General features: G+C 52.6%; 1 protein-coding gene across 5 annotated transcripts in view; it reads right to left on the minus strand.

Annotated features, from left to right (window-relative positions):
• Positions 1-256: 256 nt before the first annotated feature.
• ADAMTS14 (ADAM metallopeptidase with thrombospondin type 1 motif 14) overlaps positions 257-26,263 on the minus strand; it is a 92,209-nt gene continuing 66,202 nt past the window's right edge. The window contains exons 11-23 of one of the 5 annotated variants that reach the window (XM_057531366.1): positions 23,889-24,037; positions 21,776-21,951; positions 19,377-19,510; positions 18,890-19,013; positions 17,825-17,905; positions 13,146-13,309; positions 9,858-10,026; positions 9,269-9,401; positions 7,215-7,422; positions 4,268-4,397; positions 4,048-4,158; positions 2,236-2,351; positions 257-1,696 (exon numbers count right to left, since the gene is read on the minus strand). In XM_057531366.1, coding sequence (XP_057387349.1) covers positions 1,667-1,696; positions 2,236-2,351; positions 4,048-4,158; positions 4,268-4,397; positions 7,215-7,422; positions 9,269-9,401; positions 9,858-10,026; positions 13,146-13,309; positions 17,825-17,905; positions 18,890-19,013; positions 19,377-19,510; positions 21,776-21,951; positions 23,889-24,037 — 1,725 coding nt within the window. In that variant the 3' untranslated portion in view covers positions 257-1,666. Of the gene's footprint in view, positions 2,352-4,047; positions 4,159-4,267; positions 4,398-7,214; positions 7,423-9,268; positions 9,402-9,857; positions 10,027-13,145; positions 13,310-17,824; positions 17,906-18,889; positions 19,014-19,376; positions 19,511-21,775; positions 21,952-23,888; positions 24,038-26,263 lie in introns of all 5 variants that reach the window. The other 4 variants (XM_057531365.1, XM_057531362.1, XM_057531363.1 and 1 more) reach the window with 4 other exon arrangements.

Raw genomic sequence — 26,263 nt, forward strand, 5'->3', positions numbered from 1 at the left:
CCCTTTGGACCAAGTTCTGGACAGTGACTTGCCCAAGGCCACACAGCTACTTGGTGGAGGAGTCTAAGTAGGACCCCCAGGCCCCCAGGCCCGTTCTTGCCTCTCCACCCTGAGGTGCTGTTCAGAGGAGCCCCAGAGCAAGCGGGGCCACGGCGGGGAGGCTGGGGGCCGAGTCTTCTCGTGGCTCTGTCCCCTCCCTGTCCACCCCCAACCCCAATCATCTTACCAGCCCAGCACATTAGAGCTCTGGCTTTGCTGGCCCTTTCCACTAAAACAGAGAGAAAAAGAAAAACACAGCACAATGTTCTGGGGTCCAAAACAAACACCAAGGACAATGTTAATAAATACATAAAATTGTAAGGATCTGGATCTCAAAGGCACTTAACAGAGGCAGGCTGGGTCGCGCAGGAATGGTTCAGTGTGTGCCCCAGCCTTGTCGGAAGGGGGCAGGCAGCGGGTGGAGGGGGCACCTGGGGAGCCCCTCTAGGGCCTCCGTTCTCCGGGGGTTGCCACCCAGGGCCCACTGCTCCTACTCCTCTAGCCTGGCTCAGAGAGGCCCCCTCGCCCTGGGAACAGAAGAACTAGCCAGCACCTCTACGGCCTGCTGAGGAGTCTGGGAGACCCTCTGCATGACTTAGAGTGAGGACCCCTGGGAGAGGTCCTGGGAACCGGGCGGCTTCCTGAGAGCCAGAGGGCCCAGGGAAGTTACCTGCCCTCGGAGGTACCGTGGGTGCAGCTGAGGCCCCACAGTGCTGTCTCCTCCCCACCCGCACGAGGGGCAGAGGCTCACGTCCTGCCCTGGGGCACTTGGCCCTTGTCACCCCCAGGACCCGGCTACGAGTGGACTCTGGTCCAGCTTAAGCCAGGTGGGAGAAGAAGACCCATGACTCCAGCAGGAGCGGTCTTTGGTAGAGGGCAATGATTGGCAGGGCTCAGCCTGAGAACTCACGTCTCCTCTGTGCCCCACAAAGTCACCTTCCAGGCCGTGCTCTCTTCACGCGCCGGAGTGGTGACCACAGTTGCCGTTCCTGGTCCAGCCAGGGGGCCTGGCACCAGCTGGGAACCCCCTGGATGATGAGGACACATGTTCCAGAGTGTCCAGAGCCCCCTTCTCAGGGGGGCTGGGGTGAGGTTAAAAGGCCCACCTGCAAACTGGAGGCACCAGAAGTAGTAGGAAGTGCCATCTTCAGGGGCAGAGGTGGCCACCAACACGGCCCTCCAGCCAGCGAATGCAAGGGGGACTTTGCGCCTTGGCCTTCCCAGAGGCGCTGCCTGGAGCTCTCGCTACGAAGAGCTGGGTCTGAGATGAACCGGCCTCCCACCCACCCTAGCCCTGCAGCCTCACGACCACATTCGGCCCCGGCCCGCTTCCTCTTGGACCACCCTGTGAGTGCTCCCCCGACCTTTCCCGGCCCTGCTCTGCCCCTCTTGGCAGACGGGCCTGGTACACGGGGCCTCCACAGGGGTCCCCACAATTTCTGGCAAAGGGAGGCGGTGTGAGGCCCGGTGGCTGTGTGTGTGTGTTGGGGGGAGTTAGCTGGCCCTCAGTCCTGGCAGGAGAGACAGACAGGAGCCCCTGAGAGGTTCGATTCGGTCACCTGGGCTGCTTGCTGAGGTATCTCCGGTTAGGGCTTTCCCTGATCTTTTTCTTCCTCATAGACCCACTTCATGGGCTGAAAAGTGTCACAGCCCCAAACTAGAACAATAAGAAGGCAAATAATTTAAAAGGCAGTCCGTGCTTGCCCCGGCCCCGCTGTGTGTCCTCTGAGCCGGGATGTCTGGGGCAGCACAGAGAGTGTAAACTTGACTGGTGGGATGGGCGAGGCAAGGCTCATGTCCCCGGGGGGGTGGTGGGAAGGCTGGGGCCTGGATGCTTCGGGTCTTCCCTGAGCTGCCCTTTATCCTCAGAGACTGGTGTAGGGGCCCCAGCCCAGCCCCAGGGCAGTCCCCGGGGGGCACTAGGGGAAGTGCCCCAGAATACTGTAGGGTTCAGTTTCTGGGCAGCAAAGCAGCGCTGGCTCACTGGGGAGCTTGTGCCCAGAGGTCCTGGGAGCTGTGTGGGTCGGCCATGCTGATGGTCGTCTGATCCCGCTGGTCCCACAGCAGGCTCCACAGCCTCTGGAGGGGACTTGGGTCCTCGGAAGGGGCTCCCAGGAGTGGAGAAGGGTGGTGGTGAGGCCAGGCTGGGGTCCGGGCTCGCGTCAGGGCCCGAGGCCTTCTTGGTACAGGACTCACAGCACAGCCGGTGGTAGCCGGGGATGGAACAGTAGCGATCAAGCACTTCCATCTGGCAGAAGATGGACCTGTCCTCCACACAGGGCTCCGCTGCACACACAGCACAAGGACCGATGCTGGAGGACGCCCATCAGCCAGGTTACAACTCCCACTCAGCCCTCCGTCTCCCGCCCTCACCACCTCCCAATCAACCCAAAGGAATCCGATCCACTCTGGCCAGGGCCAGGCAGATGCCCGGGTTACTCACACTGTGACAAGCAGCTTAAACATCCTGCCCCTGGTGAGCACGCATTTGGAACAGTAAGCCCCCCACCAATAAATTTGGAATCAAGCAGATCTAGGTTCCGATCAAGGCTCTACCACTTAAAAGCTGCAAGGCTTCGGGCAAGTCATTTAAACTCTCCAACACTCAGTTTCTTCTGTGAAACGGGGATAATGCTGACATTTACCAATGAATAATAATATTATTATTGTAAATAGTATTTGTAAAGTTCCTGGCATAGAGGGGTGCTCATTATATTAGTTTTGTTTGCTTTTGTTCAAATGTCATCTAAAAATGTTTTTGCATTTCTGTGATAACTTCAGGTAGGTCTCTCCAGACAATGTGAAGGCAGGAGCTTTGCTTTCTATTAATTTTTGCCAGGGAAAGAGAAAAGGAGGGGGACAGGGAAGAGGAGAGGAGGGGGAGAGATAGAGGGAGAGGGAGAGAAAGAAAAGAGAGAAAAGGTAGGGTGCTGGCTTAGGGGACCAGGAGAGAGACTAGAGAAAATGGAAAGCCAGTGGCCTCTAGATGGCGCCAGAATTCTAGGATCAGAATCAGAGCTCCCCTTTGCTCCCAGAGGAAAAGGAAAGGAAACCCAAGCACTTGAACAGCCTGAGCCTCAGCACAGGAGCAGAGCAGCAGCAAGACTGGAGCCAGAAGCTCCTTTGAGGACATTTAATCAGACCCCTCTATCTTACAGATGAGGTCACTGAGCTCAGAGAGTTTCACAAATTTGTACAAGGTCACACAGCCAATTGATCCTCTAACTAGGAGTTAGGGTCTGGGATCTTTCTGCTACTCATCTTGTCAGACCCTGGTCCTTGGGAAGGTAAGAAAGGGAAACAGAGAAGGAACCTAGGAAGGAAGCACAGAACATAGAGCCTGGTATATAGTAGGTGCTTAGTTAATATTTATTAATGGATGGATGGGTGGTTAGATGGATGGGCAGATGGATGGAAAGATGAGTGGGTGAGCTGGTGGGCTCCTGATCATGAAGCAGAGAGAAATGACTGCTACTATATTTGTTGTTGGCTGACTGCTACGCAGGAATGCATGCATTATCTCATTTAGTTCTCTCAACAGCCCTATAAAGAGAGCTCAGAACTACAACTGCTTATCCAGAAATCTTGGAACCAGATGTGGTTCATAATTCAGAACTTTTGAGGTTAGAAGAGTAATATTCAGTGTATTCATATTATATAATGTCCCCAGTGGAGACTGGAGGTCACCTTGCAACCAAATACGGCAATGTTTCCGCAGCAAAAAAATAACTAATCTCTCGTTAGTTCAGTTCAGATTTTGCTGCCCAGTGAGTCTGCACCAAATTTAGGGAGACACTTGCAGCTTTCAATATTTTGGAACTGCAGATAAGGAATCATGGACCAATATAAGCATCATCCCCACCTCACAGCTAAGGAACCCAAGGCTCCAAGAGGCTAAGGTCACGTGGACAGACTGGAACCTGGGTCCACTCCACTGCACGGCCCATGCCCACGATGCCGTGAACACTGGAAGACTGGGGAGGGGGTGGGGTCCAGAGATACACTTACTTGACGATATCTTGTTGATGGGATCTAGGGGCCCAGATTGTGGCATCCACTCCCCCTCTGCGGTCACAAGTTCCCGGACGTCTGCCCTCACTGTGGAGTTCTGGAGATTTCCTGTGAGGGGGAAAAGCAGCTCTAGTATTTGGGCTGGGAAGCCAGCCAAGCTGGGCCTCAGGTCTAGGCCAGAGGAGCTGGGCTGGCCCCCCCATCCTACCCGGCTCACCTCCGCAGGCGGGCAGGCTGCAGACCTGGACCGTGTCCGGCTTGTCCCCCTCACACTGCCCCAGACTGCTGGCGTTGGCCCGGCACACCACCTGCCGCAGCTGGACGCCCTCTCCGCAAGTGACGGAGCACTGCCGTGGGGAGACAGGGGTGGGGGGTGTGGAGAGACAGAGGAAGGAGGCGGTGAGCTCCGAAGTCCAGCCAGTGCCCAGGACAGAAAGGGGACAGAGAAGGGTGCCAAGTCTCTGCTGGACCAGAGGGACATGCAAGGACTGCTCTCAACAGCCTCTCAGGACAGCACAGCAACTGTCAAATACTCCTGTACCAGGTGGGAAAGAGCCACTGCCCTGATCTTAGAGTCCCCTGAACCTTCCCACCATTTGGAGGGGGCCTGTGGGACCCCATTCCGGCACTACTGCTTGTGTCCACTCTGTCTGGCCTGTGCCTGGGTCCTTAAATATTTTGTGTATCACCCCGCTGCCATCCACTAGCCCAAGGGACCTGAGGCAGGTCCATGCACTTGATGATACCTTGTTAAGGGGATGCAGGAACCCAGATTGTAACAACGGCTAAGCTGAGAGAGCTGGGTGATGGGGTCACCACGGACCCCTCTAGCTCTGACATTGAATGACTTTGTTTCCAACACTCAGCTTGCAGAGACATGCTCAAAAGTGTCTTCTTCTCTAAGAGGGAAAGGTGTGGGTACAAGGAACAGAAGGCCATTTGAAAGGGCTGCCACACACATCATGCCCTGGAACCCACATACTCTGATAAAGGGGTGGGGTGGCTTCAGGAAAAGCAAGGGTGCCCCACGTGACCAGGTCACTGGGTTTGTAGGCACTGAGCACAGCCTCTCCTAGCGGGATGGGAAGGACTTGCAAAGGTCCACTTCTCATACCAGGGCAGGTGATGAGCAAGGGAGACACAAGGGTCACATGCCACACAGAACAGGGGGACAAAGACGGCTCGTCTTCCCAGGAGGAATAATTACAAACAGCAATAGCTCTGGAATGCTCTGCCCATCTTACAGGGGCAACTATCTTCCACCAGCTGTCACCTCTCTGTTTTATGTAAGGGGCCCATTATGGACCAGCAGTCTTTCTGGTTTATATTCAAACAAATAAAGCTATATATTATGGAGAAGAATATAAAATCTGCACAGGTTGTGTGGAGATTTTTAGTTATTTAAAATACTCTGTATTATGCAATATTTCAAGCCTACAGGAAAGTATGAGGAAGTTGGTCATGAACGCCTGTTCAAACACCCCCACTAGCAACTTTAATAAATCAGTATTCTGGCGCATTTTCAAATATTGTGTTGTGCCTTTTTAAACTTTAAGTAAATGGTATCCCCACTGGTAGTGCTTTTTTCTTCATACTTCAGTGCTTTTTCTCACCTGTTTTTCTGAGGTTTATCTATATTGATAAGTACAGTTCAAGCTTATTCATTTTTCTTGCTGTAGTATTTTATTATATGAATAGACCATGGGTTTTTTTTGGGGGGGGTCCAATTTCCTATGGATGGATATTTAGAATATTTCCTGATATCTTGCTATTACAATAAACATCATTGTGCTTATTTCCATGATCGAATGAGGTTTTAAAAATTGTAATCAAATATACAGATCATAAAATTTACATCATAACCATTTTTAAGTGTACAGTTCAGTGGCATTAAGTACATTCACATTACTGTGTAACCATCACCACCATCCATCTCTAGAACTGTTTCTTCTTCCCAAGCTGAAACTGTGTGCCCATTAAACATTAACTTCCCATTCCCCTCTCCCCTGGTCCCTGCCAACCACACTTCTACTTTCTCTCTCTATGAATTTGACTGCTCTAGGTATCTCACATAAGTGGAATCATACAGTATTTGTCATTTTGTGTCTGGCTTATTTCACTCTACATAATGTCTTCAAGGTTCATATCAAACGAATTTTTAAGAGAAAACACAAAACTTGAAAAAACTTCCCTGTGGCCCCTGGACTATTCCACAACCTTCTTACTGTTTGCCTTTTTCTTCCCTGGCCTCCCAGCAATGAACTTGCTACAGAGCTGCCAGAGTGATCTTTAAACCTGAAATCAGAGCTGGTGACATACACGTTAAAACCTTTCAAGTTTCCCACTGCTCTTTAGAATAACTCTAACTCCTCATAAAGCCCTGCAGGATTTGACCCCCTGCCCACGCTCCAAAGATTTCGTGTAACCTCTGCCCCTCTCATTAAGCTCTAGTTCCAATGTCCTTCAGGTTTCTGGCACGTGGCAAGGTTGTTCTTGCCTCAGGGTCTTCATATGGCTCACACCTCACGTCTCAGCTGGAATGTCACCTCCTCAGAGAGGCCCTCCCTGATATGTTACCCTGTTTACTTCTGCTCAGCTCCAACTGCAACCTGTAAAAGCTTTTTTATCGGTACTTGTCTCTTATGTCTCCCTCACTGGACTGTAAGCACCCCGAGGACAAGAATCAGGTCTGTCTGGCTGGCAATGGGCTCCAGGCATTCTTAGTACAGTGTGCCTGGAACGTAGTTGGCACCTTAGTTTCCCGACCAGGGATTGAACCCGTGCCCCCTGCAGTGGAAGTGCGGAGTCTTAACCACTGGACAGCCAGGGGAGTCCCAGTAAATATTTCTTAATACAAGAATGTCTTTCAATTTGCTCATCTGTAACACAGGGATATTAGCCCAGGCCTCCTAACTCTGTGAAGGTCAAAGCTGATAGTGAATGAATATAAAGGCCAAGCCCAAAACCATGGCCCAGCATACTGCTGGACTTAGTTTTGAGAAAAATCAGATCAGATGTGGGGAGAGGAATTCAGCCAGAAACACTCCGCCTGCAGGGAGCACCAGATCTCTCTGCAGCTCCTCCACCCAGACCCTCCTCTTCCTTGACTTTGCAAGGAAGGTGCCTGGCGGCCCAGCCCCTCCCACGCCCTGAGGACAGCTCACCTGGGACCAGGCTCCCGTCCGCCACTGGGCTGGACAGGGCACGCGGTGGCAGGGCCGGCGGGCCTCGGGCCGGTCCCCGGGGCAGGCCTTGGCCGGCATGGCCTTGTGGGTACCGTTGGAGAGGGGCAGCAGGCACTGCACTCCCCGAGTCTGCACCCCCAGCTTCCCACAACTCCGGCTGCAGGCGCTCCACTCCTCCGTCACCCACCTGGAGACAGACAGGGAGAAAGGTGGAGGAAAGGCGGGACTATGGGACACTTCCTCCCAGGGCCACTCCCACCCCCTGAACCACCAAAGGCAGGAGCCACAGAGAGGGTTTGGCTTCAGAATGCTTGGGGGCCAAGCCAACCATCCACGTGGCTCTGCAGCTGTCAGGTGTGTGGCCTTAGGGAGGTCACGTATTCTCTCCTCTGTTTCCTCGTCTGAAAAATGGGTATAATGGATATTTAAGTCCTGATACCCTGCAGGTCCTTGGACAAGCTATTAACCCCTCTAAGCCTCAGTTACCCCATCTTTACATCAGGATTCTTTCAACACTTCATAGATATTTGCAAGTCTATCACGTGCAGGCACTGTCCTAGGTACTGACATTCAGCCGAGCACAAAACAGATGAAAATCACAGCTTGCAGAGTAGAAGCCCCAACCATGGGGCTCTTGGGACAGTTAAAGGACCTGTATATGTAAAGCACATGGCAGAGTGCATGGCATGCAGTAGGCATGTCATAAATGCAGGCACTATTATTATCACCGTCAGTGCCTGCAGAGCTTTGGTGCTGATCAGCTAAGCCGCTAGTCTCCAAGCATCTTTTAGCCACAGAGCAACTTCCAGCAGCATCTTAAGCAGGCGCCCACTGGAAGAGTTAGACAAAAGCAAAACTGCTCTGGTGGGGTGGAGGGAGGCGCAGCCCCCAACTCCCACTCCCCTCTGTTTCCTGAGGCATCATTTAGTAAACCACGGCTTTAGCCAACCCCTTCCCCTAACAAACAAAACAAAAAGCCCCGAAACTTCATTTGGCATTTTACAGATAAGGAGACAAGCCGGGGTGGGGTGACCTGCTAGGGGTCATGGCAGAGATAGCCTCGCATGCTCTGTGATCACAAATGTTTGTGGGCAAAGTGGCCTGAATAAAAAGTAACGCATAAAAAAGAACCACGGAGAGCCAGGGGGCTGGGGATCGTGGCCTGGGCCGGGCACAGGGAGGCCATGGCAGGCTCTAGCACCGGTCACCAGCTCCCGCCCTGGCTCTGAGGTCCCTCCACCCTGTGGGAGCAGAGCTGCTGTGGATCAGTAAGGCCGAGTTGGAACCCCCCAACCCTGGGAGGACTCCTGGGAGGCAGGAGGATGGACTCAGTTCTTCATGGTTTCCTACTGGCCAGCCACCCTCGGCCCTACCTGGGGGCCACTAGACAAGCCTGCTGGGGCTGAGGAGGCGCTGCGCAACAGGCTCAGAGACCAGACATCGATCCTCCACAAATTACCGCTCTTTCCTCTCCCCAAAGCCACCTCCAAGTAACCCCAAGAACACGACCTTGGGCTCAAATGGAGCCTGTGTCCTCAGGCCAGGGCATCCCAATCAAGGGCTAGACCACAGCTGGGGGCTGGAAGGCCAGACCACATCCCTGGGCCCCAGATGACTGGGCAGAGAGGAACTGGTAGACAGCGTCCTGGCCTAGGCCTGGAAACACTGAAATCCCTTCACCTGCATGGACCCCCTGGAACACTGAGGGAAAGCTTGTCCCCAGATCGGGCCTCAGCTTCCCCATCTGTAAAATAATGCTGGGAGGGGCAGAACAAAGGCAGCATTTTCCGCCTTCTGGGAGTGAAAGTTAATGCAGAAATCCCAGAGGGGATGGACGGGCAAGGAAGGCAGCGCTGGCCATGGGCAGAGGCTGGTGTGTGGGTGCTCTCTGCTCAGGAGGTCCCGGCTGCGGGGGCTACGTGCCTCCACCCTCCAGCGCTGGCGGAAGCAGGCTCACCAGCCCCTCGTCCTGGCGTCAGGGCAGAGAGAGGGTCTGCGGTCAGCCTCCTCGTCCCTCCCCCAGAAGCACTCACGCAGGCTGGGCACACGGGTGCTGGTTGCAGCGCCGGCGGATGGGCTTGGGCCTCTTCCTGTGGTCGCACAGGTGCCGCTGGACCAGGTGGTGGTCTCGTCGGCGCCGGCAGCCGTACTTGGTGAACTGGATCCCTGAAGGGAGGACAGCCTGCCGTGGGGGTCAGTCTCACCAGGCCCCCACTGTCCTGCCCAGAGCCTCAGGGACAGTGAGCTCTGGAGAGACTGCAGCCGATCCCCCCTCCCTCTGTGCCTCTGCACCTTCCCCTCCCCAAGTCACTTTCTGAAGAAGGCTTCCTTGGTCAGCCCATCTCAGGTGTCACTGGTATAGCACAGGTGGGGACGTGGGCTGCTGTCTCTGCACGCAGCTGGTGAGCCCTTACAGGGCAGAGGCCCTGCCCCGGATACTGCTCTGGCACCCCCAGCCCAGCCCCAAGGCCCTGCCCAGGCACCCTGCCACCCTGCCACGCCCCAGAGACCTTCAAGGAGAAACTGAGGCACGAGCCAGGGGCACGCCAAGTGGAGACGATGTCAGGCCCCCGACCCCTCCCGCTCCTCCCACAAGGCGTCTGCGGTAAGGCAAGCCAGTACCTCCTCCGCAGGTCTTGGTGCAGGGTGCCCAGTTCTTGAGTGCCCACTCGTAGGTGTCCGTCTCCTCCAGGAGCACATTGTTGCTCCCGATAAGGGGCAGCAGGTCCTCGTGGATGACGTACTTGTAGGCCAGGCTGCTGCGGGGGCCGCCCTCAGCTGGGGGGAGCACCTGAGGGGAGACAGACGAGGTGGCAAAGGACTGGAGAGCAGGGAAGCAAGGCCAGCATAGGGGGACCGGGGAGGAGGGGTCCAAGGGGAGGATGTGGGGTCAGAAGCAGAACCAGTGAGAGCCAGGAGGGGGCAGCACTGAGCATGCACTGGCGAGGCCTTTCAGACCCGTAGCCACATGGCAAAACTCAGGCTAATACGAGCAACTCATGCAGCTCAATAGCAAAAAAACAAAGAACCCAATCCAAAAATGGGCAAAAGACCTAAATAGACATTTCTCCAAAGAAGATATACAGATTGCCAACAAACACATGAAAGAATGCTCAACATCACTAATCATTAGAGAAATGCAAATCAAAACTACAATGAGATATCATCTCACACCGGTCAGAATGGTCATCATCAAAAAATCTACAAACAATAAATGCTGGAGAGGGTGTGGAGAAAAGGGAACACTCTTGCACTGTTGGTGGGAATGTAAATTGATACAGCCACTATGGAGAACAGTATGGAGGTTCCTTAAAAAACTAAAAATAGAACTACCATACGACCCAGCAATCCCACTACTGGGCATATACCCTGAGAAAACCATAATTCAAAAAGAGTCATGTACCACAATGTTCATTGCAGCTCTATTTACAATAGCCAGGACATGGAAGCAACCTAAGTGTCCATCGACAGATGAATGGATAGAGAAGATGTGGCACATATATACAATGGAATATTACTCAGCTGTAAAAAGGAACGAAACTGAGTTATTTGTAGTGAGGTGGATGGAGTTAGAGTCTGTCATACAGAGTGAAGTCAGTCAGAAAGAGAAAAACAAATACAGTATGCTAACACATATATATGGAATCTAAGGAAAAAAAAAATGGCCATGAAGAACCTAGCGGCAAGACAGGAATAAAGACACAGACCTACTAGAGAATGGACTTGAGGATATGGGGAGGGGGTGGGGTGAGATGTGACAGGGTGAGAGAGTGTCATGGACATATATACACTACCAAATGTAAAATAGATAGCTAGTGGGAAGCAGTCGCATAGCACAGGGAGATCAGCTCGGTGCTTTGTGACCACCTAGAGGGGTAGGATAGGGAGGGTGGGAGGGAGGGAGATGCAAGAGGGAAGAGATATGGGAACATATGTATATGTATAACTGATTCAGTTTGTTATAAAGCAGAAACTAACACACCATTGTAAAGCAATTCTACTTCAATAAAGATGTTTAAAAAAATAATTTAAAAAAACAGATGAATGGATAAAGAAGATGTGGCTCATATATACAATGGAATATTACTCAGCCATAAAAAGGAACGAAACTGAGTTATTTGTAGTGAGGTGGATGGAGTTAGAGTCTGTCATACAGAGTGAAGTAAGTCAGAAAGAGAAAAACAAATATCATACGCTAACACATATAAATGGAATCTAAAAAAAAAAAAGAAAAGAAAATGGTCAGAAGAACCTAGGGGCAAGACAGGAATAAAGATGCAGACCTACTGGAGAATGGACTTGAGGATACAGGGAGGGGGAAGGGTAAGCTGGGACAAAGTGAGAGAGTGGCATGGACATATATACACTACCAAACGTAAAACAGATAGCTAGTGGGAAGCAGCCGCATAGCACAGAGAGATCAGCTCGGTGTTTTGTGACCACCTAGAGGGGTAGGATAGGGAGGGTGGGAGGGAGGGAGATGCAAGAGGGAAGAGATATGAGGACATATGTATATGTATAACTGATTCACTTTGTTATAAAGCAGAAACTGACACACCATTGTAAAGCAATTATACTCTAATAAAGATGTTTAACAACAATAACAAAAAACTCAAGCTAAGCAGCTACTGTGTGCCAGGCCTGAGAACAGCCTGTGTGCCCATTGGTGATTCTCCTTCCCACACACCTAAGTTCCAATGAAGGCAGGAACCATGTCTGCTGGTCTGTCCTGCTCACCAGAGCACCCACACTGCCTGACTCTGGAAGATGGTCTACAATAGAGACTCTTATCAGATATAGGATTGCCAATATTTTCTCCCAGTCTGTTCAGGTTATCTTCTCACTTTCTTAAAAACATCTTTTTTGATGTACAAAAGCTTTCAATTTCCATGAAGACCAATTTATCTCTTTTTTTCTTTTGTTGCTCATGCTTTTGGTATCATATCTAAGAATCCAAGATCATGAGATTTATCCCTCTCTTTTCTCCAAGAGTTCTATGGTTTTAGCTCTTGTACTTGGGGCTTTGCTCTATCTTGAGCTGATTTTGGTATATGGTGTGAGGCAGGGCTTCAACTTCATTCTTCTGCATGTGCATATCCAGTTGTCCCAGCACCATTAGTTGAAGAGATTCTCCTTTTCCCACTGAATGGTCTTGGTACTCTCGTTGAAGATTAATCAGCCACGGGTGTATGGGTGGACAGCAAATATAGGGTGAGTAGAAAACACGTGCTGGATTGAATTAATATGCTGACATCAATAGGCTTCAGACCCTGCCCTCTAGGGCCTCCCTGACTAATGAGGGTAGCACCAGGAACAAAGCCTGTAGAAGGTCTCCCTGCCACCAGCCAGTGCCAACAGAGCCCCTCCCGGTCTGGTCTCCTGAGTTAACAATCCCTGCTCCGTAAGCCCTGGCTTATAGTCTAGGAAGAGGGGGTGTGGGCAGAGGTGGGCCTCAGCTGGGACAGTGGCCCCATCTCCCTCTCAGGAGGATGGCAGTGCCAGACAGCACCCCTGGGCCACAGGCCACTGGACTCCTGGACTCACTTGCTGGCAAAGCCATAATGCAACTGGATACTGGATGATGGCAGAACGATGGGGGAACCAACCCAGGTCCCTCCAGCTCCTCCTGGGCCCTATTTCTGACCCTGTGTTAAGGAGAACAGACTCCTTGTGTGGGGCATCTCTGATCAGACAGTGAGACAACCATTTCTTTTTTCCTCCTCACTTGCCATCCTGCCAGCCTCGAAGCACAGAGGGCATCTTGGCCTTGCCCAGGCTCCTGAAGACACCAGAACAGGAGGATTTCCACCAGGCCTGCGCTGGCTCAGCAGCAGAGACGGTGAGCTAGGGGACTGGGCTGGGGCAGCAAGCGGGGGTGGGCAGGGGCCACCATGCAGGGTGGGGACTCACCAGGATGGCAATGGCTTCCGGCAGGGGCCCACTGGTCTTGAGGCTCTCCTTGGCGTCCTCCACCACGTACTCCCACTCCAGGCCCATTGCAGTGAAGGTCCGGCTCGTGGCTTCCTTGCCCTTGGGGTTGAGGATGAAGCTGCCTGTGACCTGGTTCTTCACCGCTGGCCGTGGGGAGAGGGTCACACAGATTTCTATTCCCCTCCACAGGAGCACCAGCCACACCTCAGGGGTTTCAAGGCCGTCCCAGTGGGCCCCTAGGGGCTCCCTGCCCACCTGTCACTCCTTCCCACCTGAGCCTTTCCCCCGTCGGATGGGTCATCCCACTGCCCCCACATAGCACCCCTGCCTCTGGACCCTGGCGCACACCATTCCTCTCACCTTGTCTCCCCTTCTTCCTGCCTGACTAATCTCCACCCACATTTAAGGCTCAGCACAATTCTCCCCTCCTCCAGGAAGTCTTCTTTGATTGTCCAGTCCTCAGGGATTTGCCCTCCCTACAACTTCGACAGCAGAGCATAGAGGCTAAGAGTACAGGCTCTGGAGCCAGATTGATCTGGGAAAGTTACTTAGCCTCCCTGTGTTGCTTCAGTTTTACCATCTGTAAAATGGGAATGATAATTCTACCTAGCTCATAGGGCTGCTGCCCCATGAGGATAATCGCAGTATCCCTTGCCCACCTACCCTGCCATGGGGCTCTTGGGACAATTAAAGGAGTTCATATATATATAAAGAACTAGGCAGAGTGCATGGCATGCAGTTGGCACTTAATAAATGGTAGGCACTATTACTGTCATCAAATCAGCACCTGACTTTTAGCACTGTTGCAATTACAGACATCCTGTCTCTCCCATAGCCTGTCAGTGTATCTCCTCCATCTCAGTGTCCTTGGCCCAGCACAGGGCCTGGCACAGAGCGGGAGTATAAAAAATATCTGTCCATTTTTCCCCCTTAAAGTCCCAGTCAGTGAGTGACTCACAACTTGTAACTGAAAGGCACTGGGTGGCCGGCGGGCGGAAGGTGTGCAGTGCAGACACCCCAGCAAAGGCCCCCGAGTCACAGCCTCATTCACCTGGAGGCATCGGGGTCAGAGAATGGCTGCACCCTGGGACCCGAGCCCCCAGCCAGGTGGGGATGGCAAAGGCTCTGGAGCCCCGGGGTGTCCCCACCTGCTGTAATTATAACATAAGAGCTAAGGATCCAGGGCATGAACCACATGCCGGTCACTCTGCTCCCTCCTCAGTGGGATCCTCACACACATCCTGAGGTTGGTGCTGTTATTAATCCAGATGGGGAATCAGAGGCCCTGAGAGGGGCAAGGGTTTGTCCTGGACACACAAAGGCCGGTAGCCCAGCTCTCCGGAGGGCCAGCCTCCCTGCTGAGTGGGAGGAGAGACGCCCCCTCCCTTCCCGCGACCTGATCTCTGTCAGCCCCCAGAATCACCAGACCCTCCAGGCTAGAGCTGAGCATCTCCTCAGGCCCTTGTCTGCCTCCACAGCTCACGACCACTGCTGTCCCTGGTCCCTGGATGTACACCCCGCCTTCCTGGGGTTGGTGGGCTGGAATCTCCACCACCTCCTACCAGCTCTGAGCCCAGATCCTACCACTGACCCACTCGGTACCTCCAGCAACTCTCTTAATTTCTCGGAGCCTCAATTTCCTCAACTGCAAAATGGGATAACAAGAGGGTTATCGTGAAGCTCCAACGAGATAACGAATGAAAAGTGCCAGCTCAAAGCCCCACACACGGTGGATATTAACAGCACGGCTTCTCTTCCCTTCACTTCCTTTCAGAGTCCATGCCCCCAAATTCCAGGAGCGCCTGACACATTTGGACAGGGCCTTGGCCTTCACTGCCAAGGCTGCCACCTGTCCCGGGCTTCTCCAGAGAGTACATACCCTGTTAGCGCGCGTGTGCACACACACGGTCACACACACACTCAACGCCCACATACATATTCTGCACATTTACACCAGGGCCGCTGCGGATCTCACACACATATAATCACGCAACCTGTGCCGACGACAGGTCTCAGTTCTGCTTCCCCACCCCCAGGCTCCTGGAGAGCTCTAACCCTCACCCCATAAACACACAGCAAGTGTGCCCGCCCAGAGCCTGCCGCAGGTGCTAGGAGCCTCTGCCCCGACCTCCACGGAAGCCCATCTGCTGCCTACAAGCCCATCTAGCTCCTTGGAAGGGCTGGACATCTGAGCGGGGTGGGGGGGCCGTGGGTGGAAGGGGCTGGCCAGGGGTCCAAGGGGCTGCTGACATTATGGAATCATCTGTAGGGGTGCAGTAGCAGTGTCTGTAAGCAACCACCCTCTTCCAGGGGTAAATGACCTTCTCTCCTTGCCCCTGTGCAGGCGTAATTCTCACAGCCAGACAGGCAAGTGGGCAGGGAGGCGGCCAAGCCAAAGCCCTCCCGTCTCACACCCCCCGTGCAGAGGTGCAGCTGGCAGGGGCACGGGGCTAGAAGATGGGAGACCCAGGCCCAGACTGGCTCACCCCGCAAGTGAATGAGGGCACACAGAGGGCCCACAAGCAACTTTGGGCATCAGTTTCCCCTTGTGCCTTATGCCTGCTTGGACTACACTCAGGTGCCCTCCAGAGCAGGTTAGGAATTTTTACAGCTGTGCTAATGCAGATGTATTCTCCAGGGAGTGCAAGTTCTCCAGGAGACTTTAAAAATGTCTTGTATTATTTTAATAATAACCTAAAAATATGAAAAGTCAGCACTTCTGTAATATACAAGCTTGCCCAGAGATGTCAGGTTTCGGGTTCGTGGTTATGACGAGCTGGTGACAAGCAGGGTGACTTGGTGGGCACAGTGGGTAAGAGCGGCCTCTGGGACATGCTGAGGCCCAGTGACTTCACAGCCCACATGCCCTCGGTAAGGAGCCTGAGCACAGACGAGTGTGGCGGAACCCAGCCACAGCCCAACGTGCGGGCAGCGGCTTTCTGCCCACCTGCTCACCAGGAGCCTCCTCCAAACCATGCTCACGTGTTTTAAATTGAGATATACCTCACATACCAAACCATTCTGCCTTTCAAAGTATGCAATTCAGTGACTGTGCAATCACCACCACTGTCTAATTCCAGAACATCTAATTTCTTCCCCGAAAGAAATCTGAGACCCATTTGCAGTCACTCCCATTTCCCTCTCCCTCCAGCTCCTGACAACCATTAATCTACTTTCTGTCTCAATAGATTTGCCTATTCTGGACATGTTAATTTTTTGAGGGCCAATTTAGTTTCAGCAAAAACACAACAGAGCAAAGAAGCACACAAAAATCTCCCCCATTATATTTATGTTCTTAATTTGAATTCTATTGATTGATTTGGGGGCTCTCATGTTTAATGTCTTGGCTTTATAACTATATAACTGCTATATGTATAACGGGTAGGCATCTAGCTTAGAGACTACATGCTCAAGTATCATTACAATAAGAATAATTGAAGGGTCCCTGTGGTAGACTGCAAAAATGGCTACAAATTCCTCCTATTCCTGTATGCTCACCTCTTTGCACTGTGACATACCACATTTCCCATCAAGAGACAGTCTGTTTCTACCTCTTGAGTCTAGGCTTGGCCAAGAGACTTGTTTGGGCCATTAGGACATGAGAAAGCAGGACATAAGCAGAGACTTGCAAAGTGCTTGCACACCAGCGTTTGCCCACTCTTGCTACTCCTGAGGACCATGTGACAGACTATCACCCCTGTGAACCCAGCTGACAGCCAGTACCAACCAGGTCCCTACAGACCCACCAGCTGACTGCATTTGCATGAGTGAGTCCAGGCAGATGAGTATGAAGAAGCACCTAACTGAGCCCAGCTCAAACTGGTGGCCCACAGACCTGGAGCTAATAAAGACTTGCTGTGTCGGACTTCCTTGGTGGCACAGTGGTTAAGAATCTGCCTGCCAATGCAGGGGACACGGGTTCAAGCCCTGGTCCGGGAAGATCCCACATGCCGTGGAGCAGCTAAGCCCATGAGCCCCAGCTACTGAGCCTGTGGTCTAGGGCACGTGAGCCACAATTACTGAGCCCTCATGCCACAACTACTGAAGCCCATGTGCCGAGAGCCCGTGCTCCACAACAAGAGAAGCCACCGCAATGAGAAGCCCGCACACTGCAACGAAGAGTAGCCTCCCACTCGCCGCAACTAGAGAAAGCCCGCGCGCAGCAACGAAGACCCAATGCAGCCAGAAATAAATAAATAAATTTATAAAAATAAATAAATAAATAATAAATAAATAAACAAACACTTGCTGTGTGCAACTGCTAAGTTTGGGGATGCTATGTTATACTGTTATACAGCAAAACTTAACTAATACATTCTATGAAAATGGTTTACCCTTAAAAGTCACCTATGTGCCTATGTGCACAAGAAATTAACAGTGGTTGCCCCTGGAAGGAAACTGACCATGGAGTCTGTGGGCTGGGAGGGAATCTTCACTGGATCTCCTTTCATACCTTCTGATATTTGAACCATGGAGCAGGTTCCCATTTCAACATGAATAAAAATCAATCAATCAATAAAAAAGGGTTCTCTCCCATTATTCGAACTCGTGAAACGCCCTCTGCATTAGAATCCTCTCCCCTGCCCTCCCAGCTTCCCCACACCCGAGGGCAGGTCCCGGGGCCCGGCTGCCCATCTCCTGGCACCCCCAGCACTCACCAATGTGGTGGGGGACCTTCTCCAGCTCCTCAACCTGGATGTGCCTGGCACCTGCTGGGATCTGCACCAGCTTGAGAGCTCCTGCCACAGAGGAGGATCCAGAAAAACCATGAGCATCCTGAGCTGGTGGCCCCACTGCCCAGCATCCCCCATCACCCCCTCTCCTCACAGATACCCAGGAACCTCAGTTTCCTTGTCTGTAAAATAGGAATGGGCCCTTCTCCATAAGGTGCTGAGAGGACCACAGTTCATACAGCTTAAAACGCTCTGTAAATACTACTGGGCTCTGTGTGTGTGTTAGTTCCTATTATTTGCCACTTTCTTGACCCTCCTTTTCTCTCCTGACTTTCCCTCCCCTCTTTCTTCTCACACTTTAAGCCACTGTAGAGATTTAGATGAAATAGGCCATGAAGATCCAGCATGGGGGGGCCCCCATGATCCTCCCAATCCGAGGCCTGAAAACTAACCTTTCTCAGAGCAATCAACTTTCCCCCAACAAGGAGAGGCATGGCAAAGCTGAAACACGCCCCAAGGGGAAATAAATCTAGTTCATACTAAAGTGTAAAGGACTAATATCTGGCCCTTTTCAACAGCACGTGTGTCCAGATTGGAGGTGGGGAGGGAAGTCAAGGAACTCTAAGGTACCAAGAGTTCAAAGCAGGAAGCACTTCAGTTAAAAAAAAAAAAAAAAAAAGTGAGAGAGAAGAGCGAAAAGGAAATTACCAGTCCAGCCTGGGCCTCATCTACATTCCTGTCTGGACCCTCACTCCCACTAACAGCTCCAGGCCAAAGAGATGGCTGAGTTCCTAGGACAACACAGTGCCAAGCAGGAAATGCTTCTGAGTCCTGAGCCCAAGCGCAGGCGCAGCACGCCTGGAAGATGAGGGACCACAGCCGGGGGCAGCTGTGGTCTGAGACAGACTCCAGGGCCCCCCCTCCCCACCCTGAACTGTGGCCCGGCTCAAGGAGGGAGGGCCCACCTAAGGGATGGTTCGGGCTCTAGGGACGCTAGCTGGGCCAGAACCCCAGCCCCTCCTGGTGGTCCCCCAGCCCTAACCTGCTCACCTGCCTGCTTGGAGGCCTTGCCCAGAGTCCCCTTCACAGTCCTGCAGTGGGAGTTGTCGCCGCCACAGACTCCACACTTGTCATCTGCCTTCATGGACCCCACCTCCTTGTCACAGCCGACGGGCTGAAGCCAGAGATGGGGTCAGCGGGAAGAGGCTTCCGTGCCCCACCACCACCCCCGGGTCGGCAGCCCCTGGCCTCCTCCTCAGTCCCCAGGCCCTGACAGGAGAGGACCCTGGACCGAGAGGCGTTCTTGGACTCGTTGCGTGACATGGTTAAGGTCTTAGACCTGGCCACATCTCTCCCCTCGAATGGGGCTGGGCAGTAACCCCTTTCCAGCATCCCAGGGTCATATTGAGGACCAAGGGGTGTCATGGGTGAGGAAGGGGAGGCGATGCCTGTCTTCCCAGGGAGCAGGAGGAGGCAGTGCAGCCCCCCAGTCTCCCGGGGCCGGCAGAGGGTGGGCGGCCAGGAGGGGGGCACCTACCACACACTCGCCGCGGGCACAGACGCTGTACGGGTCCCGGTAGCTGCAGCGAGTCCCGTCGTGGACCACCTGGTTCATGAAGACCACGTCCCCTGTGTCCTCTGACTGGCAGATCAGCTCACACTTCTGGGCGTCTGTGGGGAAAGGGACCACACTGAGCCAGCTGGGCTTGGAGAAAGTGGGTTGGCCTAGACCGACATTAATGCATGGCCTGAACAGGAAGCTCCAGGGGCCAGCTCTGGGCAATGGCGGGGAGAGCTAGGTGTGGAGCTGGGCTTAAAATCCTTGCTGTGTCACTTATGAGCCATGTGACCTTGGGCAAATGATCTGACCTCTCTGAGCCTCAGTTCCTTATTTATTACACCTGATCAGTAAAATGCCACATCACGTTGTTAAGAAACATCAAGTGATAAAATAATAATACCAATAATAATAAGCCGACACTTAATGAAAGCTTACTATGTGCCAGACTTCTAAAACCTTTATACATTCTTACTGTACAACTTTAAATGCTTTTCGTGAATTAACTAACTTAAGCCTCTCAATACCCCCAAGGAAGTAGCATTACAGACGAGGAAACCAAGGACCAGAGAGGTTAAGGAATTTGCTCAAGGCCATACAGCCACCCAGTAAGTGGCAGAGCCAGGATTCTAACCCAGGCAGTCTGGCTTGAGTCCTGTTCTGACCTCTACGTACACATCACCAGTCACACATATGATGGTGAATCTTACCATGCTTGTGAACATTAGAAGGCTGCATGAAAGTAAGGCAGAACAGTGGTCTGTGTTTGGGTTTACAAAATAGAGCAGCAGTGAGGGAAGGAGGGAGATCCTTTCTAGTTCTAACAATCAAATCAAGGCTATTAACGTCCTACAAAAGTAGGTTCCGGAGAACATATAAACACTTGCTGTGTTTCTTAAAAAAAGGGAGGTTGGGGCTTAGCTAACTTCCTGGAATTTGTCTAAAAGTCCTGGGAAAACCCAAAGTCCAGATGCCCCATTGGCCTTGCAGCCCTTCTCCACCCCGTGTTGCAGCAGCTTGTGTGCGTCTGGATGGATGTGCAAGGCTTCCAAAGCAAAATCTGTAAGGAACCATCTGGCTCCCTGCTCCTCATCCCTGGGCTCCCAGGATACCTGGTGACATCTTGCCCCAGCACTCAGGACTCAAGTCCAGAGCCACAACATCCAATACTACTTTGGATTTCATGCAAAGGGGGAGTCATATTCCTGGTGGGACCTGGGCCAGGGGCTAAGGGGTGGGGGGCTGCATCCCTCCCGAAGACAGGCAGGACCCTGACCAGTGCACCCCAGGCAGGTGGGTTTCTGGGCAGCCCTGGAAGCCAGCCGACAATGGCACGGGAGTGGTGAGCTCCCCAGACTAGGAGGAGTCTAAGCAGGGAGAAGACACTCCCTACAAGCATGTTCTGGAGGCGTCTGTGCACTGGCGGGCAATACACAGGCCTCCAAGGTCCCTCCCAACTTGAAGACTGTCATTCTAAATGTGAGCTGAAGATGGAGGGTCTTGCAATTGATACTCTGGAACCAGGGCTACGAAGAGGTGGCCCTGGGCTCAGGAAAGGCCATTCTGATCAGTGCCCTCTGATGCCGAGGGCTACATGTTAGGGGGTAAGCATCAGGCTATTGAAGGACTGTGGAGAGGCCGGCAGGGGAAAGTAGACTGAGAGGACTGTTAAAGGCCCTTCCAGCCTGAGGGCATTAATCCAGCCCTTCACTGGGTTCTCTCTGCTGCTACGAGAGCCATCACTAGAAATGCTCCAAAACAGATAGGCACTGGCTTGGCCCCAAAATTCAGACCCTCCGCGTGAGTCCTGAGACCTGTGTCCAGGGTAGCCTGTAGGGGGTCAGTAGGAGGATCCCACAGACTCTCATTGGCCTGACTTTCAAATCATTTTCATTAACTACTGAAACAGTAGCACAATCAGTAAAACCTAAAAACATGGTATGTAATAGGACAAAGCTTCTCAGGATGCCGGTTATGCAAAGCGAGGGGCACCCGCACCTGGACCGGGCCTTCCGCACAGGTAAGGTACATGTCCGAAAGGCACCAAGCCCAACAGCCAGCACTGCTGCCAGCCGGTACCTCTGGGCCAAGTAACCCTTGCTCAAGACACTGTCCTTGCATCTGACAGAAAACGGTCAGCATAAGCATACAAATCAAGGATGGTTGTGATGAGGATTGTGGTTCCCCCAACGCACACAGTGCAAAGGCCCGCACAAAGGCGTACGGCAAACTTGCTGACTGCAATATCCCTTTTGGTGCCACCACCGTCCCTCCGCCTTCACTGGTGGGCCAGGAGTGGGAAGCCCTGCCTGGGAAGACATGGACCCAGCAGATGCCCAAGGCCACAGGGTGGGCGTGGGGAGCAGGGCTCCGCTCACCGTCGTCCGGCTCGTAGGGGATCCAGCTGTGCTTGGCGTTCTGGTGGACGTAATAGGAGTTGCGCTTGGCGCACTGCTGGGCCCGGAAGTCCTCGTAGGGCCCCGGACACTCCTCGCCGTTGCAGACCTGGTACTGGAACGTGGGCCCCGAGCACAGGCGGCCTCCATAGGCTGGGCTGGGGCAAGCGCAGAGAGACCGTGCTGGCTGGAAAGGCTGGGGGTGGGGCCAGGCTTCCCACATGGTGACCTGGGGTAGCCCAGCCTTTTAGAGTAGCATAAAAAGGGGCTCCACTAACTTATAAACTAGAGAGGAACCCCCACTGTGAGGACTGCTGAGCTCAGAGCCTTTTGGTCCCTTCAGGCGTATGCCACCTATTGTGTGTGTGTGTGATGGGGGAGAGGAGAGAATGAGCAAAAGAAAGGGGGCAAAAGATGGGGGGAGGGAGAGGGAGGAAGACAGGAGGGAATGACTAACCCCCTCCAACTGGGCTAGAAGAGAAATCAATCTGATTCATCTTTGTATATTCTTCCAACCATTACACAGCTCCTGACATATGGTAGGCCCTCAATAAATGACTCAACTGCTCCTATTTGCATCCACTTCCATTTAATATCATAATAAACTGAGGAGTGGTAAAAGAGACTTGGATTTGGAGTAAGAAGACCTGGCTAAATCTAACCCCAAGTCTTGCTGTGCCTTAATTTCTGCTTTAAAGGAGGGACCACAACGCCTCTTATTTTACCTACCTCTTGTTGTGTCTGTGAAGAATAAATTTTAAAAAGGTATTTAAATCTGTACTCTCTTCCCCATTAAATTAAAAGGATTCGGTAAGATTATGGATACAAAGTACCCAAGTGAACAAGGTTACTGGAACTCTGCTCAGAGGTGCTGGGAGGATTACGTGGGTTTATGCATGAAGTGCTTAGCACCCCACCTGGCACAGAGAAAGTGCTCCATACACTGGAGTAACTATAACAGCAGCTGCCTATTAATCTGTGCTGGGCATGGTGTTGACAGTGCACAGATTATACTTCATTTAAGCCTCATAAAATAAAAATAGTTATTATCATAGACGAGTTCAATAAATGGGAGCTTTGATCAAGGGGATAACTGTCTGTCATGACTGGGAGATGGTTTATCTAGAGTGGGCATCACCGTGCCTTTCTTTAACCTGGCTTTCATACCCCCAACAGGTTGAAGTTACAAGGCTGTTCATTTTGGCTCATATTTGTAAAGGGTCAGTCACAGGAATACGCTGCTCCAGGGGGCACTGAGCGTCCCATCCCTGGAGGTACACAGCAGAGTATGAAGGACCACTCCTGAGGATGCTGGAGGGAGGGTGACCACCACCGAGCCTCTGTGATCCTAGGACCCTGCCATTCTGAGGTCCCCATCGCATCACTCAGCACTGTGAGGGGTGGGACCGGCCCTGCCCCACAGAGGTTCACAATCACTGAACGTGGAGACAGCTGACCCACACGGCCGGCCCCAGCCAGCCCCCATCTCTCATGAAGCTGTTCTAAGCAGGCTGCTTCAGCTTGGGAGACGAAAGCCATAAAAAGCGGGTGCTCATCAGTTCCAAAACCATGGGAGGGGATCCCCACAGAGGGGGTAAACGGGAGAAATAGATTATTCCCCCAGAATGCTGACATATGGGTAGGGGGTAGTGAGGGGGGGACTTGATGTCAGAAAGAGATAAGTTAAGAAAAATTGAAGGAAGTTTTGCTTCATGTAGTAGGAAACAAACTTGGGGAATTTATCCTCCCAAGACATGGCTAGTGAACATTTAGATCAGTGTTTTCTCAAAGTTTAGCTGGAGGATCAGGGTCACAGGAGGGCTTGTTAAACTGGCCAAGCCTTGGGCCCACCCAGATTCTCCGCAGACGAGAATCTGAGAATCACTGGTTCGGACCCATTCTCAGATGTCAGTCAGACACAAAGGGAGATGTCAGACCCAGGTGGAAGTGATTTGGCGCCCCCAACAATTCTGGGCCGTCATCTACATACACAGCCACCTGCAGGGGACCTTCTTCCTTGTGCCCTGCCCCCCAGAGACTCCCTCTCCAACCCCCTCAGGCCCCTGCCCTGCCCACCTCAGCCAAGTGCACTCACGGGGGATTGTCACAGCTCCGGCTACGGGATCGAACCCCGCCCCCACACGACCGTGAACATGACCCGAACTTAGTCCAGGAGCTCCAGCCTCCATCCTGGCCATAAGTCTGCTCCGGCGACTTCCAGATGCAGTGACCTTTGAAGCACCACTGGGATGGAGCAGAGGGTGCGAGGTCACCCTAGGGCCACCGCTGCCTAGTCTGCCATAGAAAGTGCCCAACCGGGCACACGACACAGCTGGCAGGCACCACGGGTGAGCCCAGAAAAAGGAACGTTAAGAGCACGAGCCTCAGGGTCACACAGAATCCCACCCCTACCGTGCGCTGAGGGACCTTCAACAAAGGGCTCCCCTTTCTAATCCTATTCCTCAACTGTACCATGGCGATAACAGCACCTGCCCACAGGGCTGCTGTGAGCATTCAATGAGATAACACCTGGCACACACAGCCCTCCAAAAACGGCAGATGGTATTATTAATGATGACAGTAACTGTGGAATTATTTGGTTTACCAACCCCAGAGAAACAAAGGGCTGATAAGGGAGAGAAGACACAATCTTCCCACACAATCTAGAGTTGATCTTGGCTCTGTACCTTGAAATCACCATCCAGGGGCCCCAGGCAGGTACGTTCATGGGAGGGAAGCCAGCCACCCGGGAGGTCCATCCATGCAGTGGAGGGAGCATATGCCTCAAGCCCAAGAGGCCTGGGTTTGAAGCCCAGCTCGGCCACTACTAGCTATGTGTGGTTTTGGCACAGCTTCACCTTGCTGAGCCTCAGTGTACTTGCCTGTTAAATGGGACTGTTCTAAGAACTGAAAGCAGCAACACTTACAAAGCCCTCAGCACAAGCCCAGGCACAAAGGAGGGCTCAACCAAAGTTAACCCCCTTCCCTTTTCCTGTAGGGCCATAGGTAAGAAATACAGCAAAGTTCTGGGTCTTTTTCAAGAGATAACTCAGTAGTTCTCAGCCTTGGAGTCACTTGGGGAACATTTAAGAACTCTGGATGCCTCAGCTTCACCCCAGACTGAGTCAGACTCTCTAGAGGTAGGGATTTTTAAAAGAAGTGGTAATTTTTAAAAGAAGCACTATACAGTTGACCATTGAACAACTCAGGGGTTAGGGGTGCCTGCCCTCTGCAGCTGAAAATCTACATATAACTTATAGTCGGTCCTCCATATCCATGGTTCTGCATCCACAGATTCAACCAACCACAGATTGGTAGTATTGTGGTATTTACTGTTGAAAAAAAAAAATCTGCATATAAGCAGACCTATGCAGTCCTAACCTGTGTTATTCAAGGGTCAACTGAAATTTACAGGCCATAAACTTCACTCATTTCAAGCGTACAATTCAATGACTTTTCATAAATTTACAGCATTTGGCAACCATCACCACAATCCAATTTTCGAACATTTCCACCATCGTAAGAGATATCTTGTGCCCATTTGCAGTCACTCCCTGTTCTGAGGTGTGGGGGATTTTAAAGCTCCCCAGATGGTTCTAATATGCAGACAAAACTGAGAGCCACTGATTAACTCTTATGTGAAATTGTGATAGGAGAGGGCCTGGAAACTCGAACACACCTGGAGCAGGTAGACCCGAGGCTCCAGGATAATAGCTCTCCAGGTTTGGAGCCCACAGGACCTGTACAAGGCCATGGGAAGCCCCACACATCTGTGAAGGGACAGACCATTTATAGATGAGAATGGGAAGAGCAGATGAGGGCAGAGGGTGGAGGGCAGAGGACAGGCTGCTGGGGGCAGCACCCTGCTTCTTCCAAGCCCTCGCATTTGCTTTGACGTGACTCACAACTTCACAACAACCTGAGGAGTGGGAAGGATGTTTGGTCAGGGCTCAGCAGGGGTCAATGAATGGCCCAAGGTCACCACACAGAGATGGGGGGGGCAGGGCCAGCGATAGAGCAGAGGTGGGTATCAGACCTCAGCTCAGGGCTCTCAGATCCGGGGTCCTCCTGACACCCACACACACAAGAGGGTGCAAACACACCCCAGGAAGTACATGAAGGGGCAGGTTTGGGGGGGAGGGGCAAGAAACAGCATGGTGGGCGGGGGGAAGAGGCAGAACACCTGGAATCTTCCCTTCACCCCTTCTCAGCCAATCACCCTCTGTCTGACCTCCACAAGTTCCCTAACCTGCCTGGGCTGCATTCTCCTCAAATGGCAGTAAGCATTCCTGCCGATGGGCTGGGAGACAAGGCCAAACTCTGCTGCTGTAGAAGCCAAGGACTGCAGTGCCGGAGAGGAGAGGGCGTGTGTGTGAGTTCTCGCGAGGACTCCCTGCCCATCTGTCCGCACGCGAGGCCGGCTCCTGTCCTCAGCCCTCCCCCAGCCCCCCGCCACGCATTCATATCCAC

The sequence above is a fragment of the Balaenoptera acutorostrata genome, chromosome 16, assembly GCF_949987535.1.
Source record: "Balaenoptera acutorostrata chromosome 16, mBalAcu1.1, whole genome shotgun sequence".
Classification (NCBI taxonomy): Eukaryota; Metazoa; Chordata; class Mammalia; order Artiodactyla; family Balaenopteridae; genus Balaenoptera; species Balaenoptera acutorostrata.